This window comes from Onychostoma macrolepis, chromosome 22, assembly GCF_012432095.1.
Source record: "Onychostoma macrolepis isolate SWU-2019 chromosome 22, ASM1243209v1, whole genome shotgun sequence".
Classification (NCBI taxonomy): Eukaryota; Metazoa; Chordata; class Actinopteri; order Cypriniformes; family Cyprinidae; genus Onychostoma; species Onychostoma macrolepis.
In genome coordinates, this window is record NC_081176.1 from 23,829,224 (window position 1) to 23,838,188 (window position 8,965).

Consider the following 8,965-nt stretch of genomic DNA (forward strand, 5'->3'; position numbering starts at 1 on the left):
CAGTTTCTTCCCAAAAATGAAGTTTACACCTTATATACACATCTATACACCTAATATTACTTTTGAAAAAACATAGGAAAACCCACAAAACCCTTACCAATACCAGGTAAAAATCATTCTTTCCTTTTTAATAAACATATTAATTAAAACAGGACACAGAATTGCTTGGGGCTAAAATATTAGAACACAAATCCTCGTTAATAACCAGTTGTCTGCTTATTGAATTGTTTTATTGATTTTTCTGTGCCATTCAAATATAAAATAATGTGTACACATATAGAGAAATAAAGAAATCATTACACAAATCACACAGTGACTTTTAAGTGGATTCTTAAAAGATATTTAGAGAATAAAAAGTTTATTTTTACATGTAGAAATTGGAAAATATATATATATATATATATATATATATATATATATATATATATATATTATATATTATATATTATATATATATATATAGCTAAACCCTGGACTATAGTTTAGTTTTGTTTGTTTATGAAGACTGAATGTCATTGATGTCACATCACGGTAGCTCTGATACCATTTTGGATTCAAAGTACCTTTTGTATTAGAATCTCAGCCTCCCTTAGGTGAATGCATAAGTCAGATGCAGGCGTTATGAGAATCCCTGCAGTGTTGGGAACGCCATGTCGAGACAACACGAAGTCTTAAAACACAGTAATTGTGTGCCTTTGAATTATTAGCGCCCGAAGAGACGTGGCTGGATCCAGAGAGTGAATTTGTGATTTCATAGCTGATTTGTTGGGTGCACACAATGGATATTGCAGTTATGAGTCTAAGAGTAAGGGAAAGAAAATGACTGAGTGAAGAACAGGTGCATGGAAATCATTAACGATAAGTCACAATGGAAGAACACAATGACATTACTCCAGCAGATGTGATGGACAGACAGCAGATGTACACAGACTCTGAGACAGACAAATACAAATACATTACATACATTAACATAGAATCTCTTATATCATATTTCAATAATATATTCAATTCAATATAATATTTCTGTCATGACAACTCTTGGAGGGATTGGCATGGTAATGTACATGACAATGTTAATGTATTTGGTCTTGGCGGAATAGATCTGGTACGCTGTTGCTGCAGCAGAGCAAGTACCAAGACTTGCTACTGCCAATACATCCACAACATGCTGCTGTGAGCATGTAAGAAATACTGCTGCTGCACATATAACATTTATGAATAAGCCCCATAGCATACATGAATCACCTCTTAGCAGATCTATACAGGTGGAGCTGGGGAAGGTGGAGGGTTTCTGAAGTGGACTGCAACTGCTACAGCAAGAACTAGCCAAGTATTTGAATGTTGAGCAGCGAGCTCATTAATTGGCTACCGATACAGGGGAGAACCAATCAGCTATGCCATGTGATAATGGTGACATTATGTCAGATTGAGTTAGACCTATCAGCCTGCGCCATCTAGAGTTTCTTGCCAGAATATATGCATAATTTCTTACCTTAACGTTTGTTTTCAGTTTTGTTTTGAAATGAGATGCATTTTGATGAAAAACCTGTTGAATTATAATGCACACTCTTATAATCGGAATTCATGTCATGTCATGCAATTAGAAATTTTACTCACCACATCCACAGAGCCGCTATTATGAGAAACTGAGGCAAAAACACCAGCAGAGTGATTGTATAATGGCTGACCGCTGTGCTGTTCACTGGATATTCACAACACAAAGAAGTGAATCATGACTATCAGAGAAACCACCTGAACGCTGCAAACATTTCACACTGAAGCACATGTACCATGAGAGATGTGTTACCTCCTACAGCACAGGAATACTGTTGAAGCTCTTCATTGCTGACTGAGTCCAGGTACAGCTTGTTGGTTTTAGTGAATCCATCTGTTACCTGTCGTCCGTTCTTGTACCAGATGTAAGTATGTTTGTTGTTCAGAGTGCATTTAGTTGAACAGATTAAAATCACTTCCTGTCCCTCTGATACAAAGACTGGGCTTCTTTTCATCTGTGTATCTGAAGAACAATAGCGTATGAGAAATTATACAATAAACATTTTGAACATAATCAGTTTATGATCAGATACCTGTAACAGTAAGAATGACTCCTGGTGATCCAGAGTATGTGCCGTTTAAGTCAGTGATGATCCTGAGTCGATATTCTCCAGAGTCACTGATCTTGAGATCTTTGATTCTCAGTTTGTTCCCCACATACTCCACACGACCAGCAAACTGATGCTCCTCACGCAGATCCTTGAAGTCTCCAGGCTGAACGTAATACCAGAATGTTTTATTTACAGTATAACCAGAGGGATGTGAGTATGTGCTGGAAATGTCTACTGTTGAGCCCACCGAAGCACAGACTCTTCTAGAGGTGTAAGTCACATCCCAGCAGCCCCTCTGAGAAACACCTGAAAGAGACACAGATTACTGCTGATAAACTAACAATTAAGGTCTGTTCACACCAAGATGAATGTTTGTCATGAAAAATCAGTGTGATAAATATTTTAATTTGACTCAATTAAGTTAATTGAAAGTTAAAGTTCAGTTAATGGGAGACCTCTTTCATCGCACTCTGAAGTAAATTGTCCAACCAGTAAGATTTGTGCTTTTGGTCACATAAACTCATACACAGATTTAGCTGGGTCTGGGCCTGGGCCGATACTCACATTAGCGGCACAGGCGCACAAGACTATCGCCGATTGGGAAAAAGCCAAAGCTCAGTGACCTTAATGCATACTAAATCCATACATAATACTGCTTTGGAACAATTGAAATCACTTTTGTGGCAGAACCACTCAGATTGAGTCACTAAATGCCTCGCAACTTGTCTGCCACTAGTAGGAGAATCTGTTTCCATTAAAGGTATTTGGACTCAACAGTGATCCTTACATCTTATCAGAGAACCAGTGGTCTATGGACATTGACATTGTGGTGCTCTTCTGAGCCCAAATTTTTGCAATGAACATTAATCTTGGTGTGAAAATGACCTTTAAGTATGTCCACTTACACTTATACTGATATTATATTAATGATCATTAAATAAATATATCAGGTGTCACTCACACACAGGAGAGGAGGAATTCTTAAGATCTGCAGTAAGAAAACAGGAGTAACTGCCAGAAGCTTCAGGATGAACTTCAACGCTCCTGGAATTAATATTTTTTAAATATTGTCCATTTCTTTTCCAGTAGTAATTCTGAGGTCTGGATGTCAAATCACAGGAAGTATCACAGGTCAGTATTACTCTCTGATCTCTGGCGCCTGTAGATGTAGAATTCTTCCGCACCTGCAGGTCTGAATTAGTGTGAAAATTAATAAAACTTGTCACATGAAAACAGCCGAAGTGACCAGAATCTGGACTCAGTTTCACCTGTGACTGTTAGACTGACGGCTGCTGAGCTGAGAAGTTTAACTCCATCCTTCATGATGAACATGAGCTGATATTCTCCAGAGTCTCTCTCTCTCACGTCTGATATTGTGAGTGTTGAAGAGCTGCTTGAGATCTGACGTTTCACTCGTCCTGAGTAATCTGAGTCTAAAGTCAAATCTTCAGGTTCATTGTTTTTTCTCCAGTTTGTACTTTGTTTCTCGCTGAACCAGAACACAGTTGTGATGTTGCTGTTGTAGTCATAAGAGCACTTCAACTGCACACTGGTTTCCCTCAGAGCACAAATATTCGTACAGGTCACAGAGAGGCGGTTCAATGTTAGAGAGCCTGATTTAAAAAAACAACAACACTGAGACCAAAAGGTTTGCATCGACGAAGGAGAGATTCTCATCTGACAAACCAAGTGAGTCACTATGAGAGCAGTGACGCAACTCTCCTTAAAGTCTGTGTAAAGTCAATTCTGAGAATTGTTTCTAAACACATTATATATTAGAAATGCATTGCTGAAACATGTTACAAAGACTGTGAACTATCTAGTACTTAATTGACTGTTAAACAGTTTTTCGTGTTCAGGATTTTTTGAGTGGGGCTAAAATCATGACTTGATGATGCAATCGAGTCATTGAGTACGGCCCGTATGTTCGACTTGAAGCAGCACTGCGCAGATCGACATCAAAGTATAGTGAGAGCTATAGAGAGCAGACGGCTCCTTATGCTTTCGAATCACTCTCATGGTACTTTGATGTCATTCTCTGATGGCATTCTGCGCAGTGCTGCTTCAAGTTGAACACACCTAATAGCTACAGCCAAAGTCTCTTTAAGACAAGTCATGTCACTCGGCGGCTATCTTTGAAACGCCTCTCAGGCATCCAAGTGCAGCTCCTATCTCTTTGAATGGGGAAACATCAAATTCTCCAAAACTGTTCACTAAGCTTACGATTAAATTTCATATTTGAAATCACCAAAGAAATCTGACAACAACTGTATCATAAATGTTGTTTCTTTTGCTCAAATAGCGTTATAAAAAGCTTATTTTTCAGGCTAGATCAGCCAGTGCGCATGCACAGTCCTAAATGCACGTCTCAGAACGCTGACTGTTTCTATAGCAACCGGGACTTCTAACGGCAGCTGCAGTGACGCGCTGACTTTACCGATTAGTAATTGGCTCTTTCATTCAGAAGGCGGGGCTTCCTGTGATTGAGCGGCCATATTGACCGTTGCATTTTTCCCCATTCAAAACTATACGAGTGACACGTCTTCGGTATTCTAATAGTCTTTGCTACAGTGGTTCGCCCACTCAATCGCGACTTATTGTCATTAATGTTACCATTACTACAGCCTACATCTATGCCTTCATCACTTAAATATAAAGCCACGGTCACACTAGACTTTGAACATGCAAAATCGTTTTGCATGCTGCAACAGTCGTGATATGACGTCACGCTGTGCAGCGTCTTTTCAAAAACTTAAATTCAACACAAAACAAATTATAATACATCTAAAATGTAAAAACATTCAATGTACTCCACTTTTCTGCAGCGCTGCAGTTTTAAATTTATGTTCTTTTAATTCAGATAGGAGGTATATCGATCTGCTGTTGGTCACACAGTGTCACGTGATGCGAATTCGCAGGCCAGAGTTCACCAAGCTTGAACTTTGCTATGCAGCGAAATGCAAAATATCTATTTTTGGCTTGCGTTTCCAGTCTAACGCATTCGCATGCGTATGAATGGAAGTCAATGGAACGAAAAGTCTAGTGTGACCGCAGGTTAATTCCTGGTTGCAATAATTTACAAAACTGCTTGGTTTCCTTATTTAAAGGGCACCTATTATGCAAAATTCGCTTTTACATGTTGTTTGAACATAAATGTGTGTTGGCAGTGTGTGTACACAACCCTATAACGAAAAAAATCTGCCCGCTCCTTTTTTTAATCCCCATAAATAATAAGCAGTGTCTCAGAGCTTACCGATCACACTTTACAAGCCCCGCCCATGACTGTTGACTGACAGTGTCATATTAGCAGAGACCCCACCCTGAGCGAGCAGTAAACGCACAATCTGTCATGTTTATCTTCACACTAGAGCATTTAAAAGCAGCATTCAAGTAAGAAATGTCTTCTTGTTACAGAGACAGAAGTTGCTCAGTTCAGAGCAGTGAGTGATTTTCTGCTTTTATTTTATTGTTTGGGTCATTAACCTTTGGGTTTAACTTCACAGACATTGCATTACAAGTTACAAGTTTTTGTAACTTGTGTATGTTTTTAACATAAACTTGTGTGTGAAAGAGAACTTAGTTAAGTACTCACATGCCGTGTGACAGCCGCTTTCTGTGCGCGTGCTTCAGATGTGTGTGCTCAGGAAACCGTATATCAGAAGTGTAAACTGATATGACTTTAAAATGCATTATTTCAGTGCAATATACATGAAGATCAAAACCAAATAGATGTTTTTTGGCAGAGTATCTGAGGTACTAGCTGTAAAAGCACAGCCCTGGAAAAGGGGGCGGGGAGCAGCAGCTCATTTGCATTTAAAGAGACATGCACAAAAACAGTGTTAATGCTTCCACTCAAAATAGGCATTTTCAAAATTATATTATAAATGATCTGTGGGGTATTTTGATTTGAAACTTCACAGACACATTCTAGGGACACTTGAGACTTATATTACATCTTGTAAAAAAGGGCATAAAAGGTACCCTTTAAAAAAGCTGCTAGAGGAAGACATTTGAGACAGCAGCTTTCACTCGAGCGGGTGTGGTTTCAGCGCCCACCAGGGGACACGCCCCCAGCATTTGAGAGCAGAGAATACTGATTATCTTTTCAAGATTTTGATACCTCACTGATTCTTGAGAATTGGAACAAAACAGGGTGCAAAATTGAAAAACTAAAGCCTTGTACTCAGACAAATGAAACTACATTTATGTATCTTATAGGCATATGTACTAGGCTACTGAGCTATGCTTTGATGCAGCCTCACAACTTTTCTTCTTTTTTTTTTTTTAAATCAAAATGTGCTTTTTACCTTGGACTGTGTAATATAAATTTAACTTTATCTTTAACAGCAATCAAGATGTTTTTAACATTTCAAAACAAATTCTCACGTTGGCAGACAGATTACACTTTCACATGTGACCAACAATTCCACAACAATAAAAATAAAATAAAATATCATAATGAAATATTGCCAAAATTTTCATCTGACGGAGGTGACAGACTTGACACATCTGACGGTGGAAATGAAAACCTGAATTTGTAGTCATTTTTCTATTGAATAGCCTACATTGAATCAATCAATTACTGTATTAAAACAAACACAACAAACAGTGAATATGTTATAATTTATAAAGCTTTTATTCAAGATTCACATTCAAAGTATTTTGATATATCATTGGAACACAAATTATCTATTTTCTCTCATCTCAGAACAGTATGTCTGCTGTGCATCTGCTATGGTAACAAGGTAACTCTAAAAAATGGTTAAATGAACAAATAAAACAATTAGTTGTTACCTCTATCCATTTACATTCACCAGGATCTTAATATTCATATTTAAACATCTTAAATTATCCAAAAATGATCAGAACACATATGATAAGAATACAATCAAACTGTATTATGTATAGATGTTTTATCCAGTTTTGTGTTCCTTCAGCCTTACTTTCCCTTAACCCTAACTCTGCTGGAAGAGATGACTATCAATCCACAAAAGCAATATATGCTGTCAGGTCACATATTTAGTATTTATACATTATTAGAAAAATTAAAAACTATTTTATATTCAATATAAATAAAAATGACTTGAAAACCACAAAAATATGATGACTTCACATCAAATGTCAACTGTCAGAAAATCTTACGGTGGTGACATCTGACGGTGTTGACAAATTTGGCATTTCTTTCACAAAACAAATGGAGTTCATGTAGTAGCCATTTTGTTTTCTCTGTTGATGCTAGATGCTAATAGAACCTGCTTCAGGATAATAAAATTATCTAAATATTTCAAATAATTTCCTCAGAAATTGGAAGATTGTGTTGACATATCATGGTTGAGACACAGGAAATATTAACATTAGGATTTAAAATATTCTAAAACATAAAACTTACCAGAGCCTTTCTGACACTGATGTACTCTGCAGAGGGGGAATGTGGCAAGGGGTTTGTTTAGAGTTAAGGCCATTGCACACTGAGTCCGAAATTTTTGCACGTTGAAAAATACATACGACCTCACATTCTGTCAATCACATTTACACACTGCCTCCAAAACCTCCGTCCATCATAAAAAAAAAAAATCGGACATGGTTCGATTTTCTGCGTTTTCGTATCTGTAGCAAGCATTTTGATAGGAAAGGATGACGAATACGAACATAAATGTGTGTTGGCAGTGTGTGTACACAACCCTATAACGAAAAAAAATCTGAAGGGGATAATTGTGTTAAACACATTCTATTATTAATCCCCCATAACATTTACAATTGAAAATATTTTCATTTTTAAACCTAATAGTAGTTACAATTGCTGGACATGTTTTGTCCCATGTCTCAAGAATCAGTGACCTTATTTTATTTGCTTGGTGTTTTTTTCTCATTCATATTTGGCTGGGTGGTTAATAACACATTTTTCTGTGTTGTGAAAAACTCAGAACACACATTTAATATTGCTTTACACAGACTTTAAAGTCTAAAATGTCTTTAGTCTGTATTGGAACACATTTTTATGAAACATTAAAGCAAAACTGCAACTGAATCCATTCAAACAATAATCTTACCTGAAATGTGTAGAAGTAGGATCAGTAGTACGAGTCTGAAGTCCATGCTTTAACTTTCAAAATAATTCGCTTGTTTGTCTAGAGTGAAATAAAAACAACAACAATGTAGTAAGACAGGCACACATTCATTTCCAATCATTTATCGCAACAGATTCTACATTAACTGTTTAAAGCAAAGTCTCTTTAAGAGTATTCTATAGTCTTTGTTTAAACTTAGCATGGTTATGGAAATGTGGTGTCAAACATTGTGTTCATATTTGAAGTTTAGCTGGCAATCAGATGATCTTATTTCCTTCCTTTTTCTCTCCAGTCTTATAACCGATTCTTGTTCGGCAACTGCATGTTAACACCCACTTCTTGAGCATCTCTATATTTGGAACTTTCCAGTTCATTTTTATATTTTACGTTTACCAATCAGTTGAGTCTATGACAAATAAGGATAAATCTTGTTTAAAACATGTTTCAAATACACAGAAATGTATTTGTTGATTTTATATGGTTTTGAAAAACCTTTACACCATTTTCAACAAAAGTTAATTTAATGACTCTAAAATGTGTTGTAACTGACCATCAAGAAATAAAAACTATTTTCTTCTCACCCTGAATATGAGTGACTGAACATCTTAATCATCTTCAAAGAATAAATAAATAAATAAATATATTTTAAGGAAATTGGATTATCGTAAATTAATTCATAAATATCTTTACAAATGGCACCACATGACAGTTGCAGCACGTTATAGCAGTAAAAGATATAGCAAAGCTACTTTTTTTCCCATTAAAATATCAGGACGATTCATAAAAATTAAA

At 36.5% G+C, this 8,965-nt stretch overlaps 1 protein-coding gene across 2 annotated transcripts; it reads right to left on the reverse strand.

The window, feature by feature from the left end:
* Nucleotides 1–390: 390 nt before the first annotated feature.
* On the reverse strand, nucleotides 391–8,502 carry LOC131530597 (sialoadhesin-like). 2 transcript variants are annotated; one of them, XM_058760956.1, is made up of 9 exons: nucleotides 8,156–8,502; nucleotides 3,374–3,718; nucleotides 3,067–3,297; nucleotides 2,353–2,411; nucleotides 2,088–2,268; nucleotides 1,808–2,017; nucleotides 1,618–1,702; nucleotides 1,493–1,546; nucleotides 391–799 (listed from the first exon to the last, which is right to left on the reverse strand). In XM_058760956.1, the coding sequence occupies exons 1-8, from the start codon at nucleotides 8,199–8,201 to the stop codon at nucleotides 1,507–1,509; spliced, it is 1,197 nt and encodes a 398-aa protein (XP_058616939.1). In that variant the 5' UTR covers nucleotides 8,202–8,502; the 3' UTR covers nucleotides 391–799; nucleotides 1,493–1,506. The 2 variants fall into 2 exon arrangements, with proteins under 2 accessions (XP_058616939.1, XP_058616938.1); XM_058760955.1 differs by having other exon boundaries at nucleotides 2,088–2,411; nucleotides 8,156–8,500.
* Nucleotides 8,503–8,965: the final 463 nt, after the last annotated feature.

Bases quoted from the DNA above. Each gene is read 5' to 3' on its own strand.
- LOC131530597 (XM_058760955.1), bottom strand. From the start codon at position 8,201: ATGGACTTCAGACTCGTACTACTGATCCTACTTCTACACATTTCAG. The intron at 2,412-3,066 runs GTGAGTGACACC...TGTCTCTTTCAG, and splicing joins GAATTCCTCCTCTCCTGTGT to GTGTTTCTCAGAGGGGCTGC. The intron at 2,018-2,087 runs GTATCTGATCAT...ATTGTTCTTCAG, and splicing joins AGTCATTCTTACTGTTACAG to ATACACAGATGAAAAGAAGC.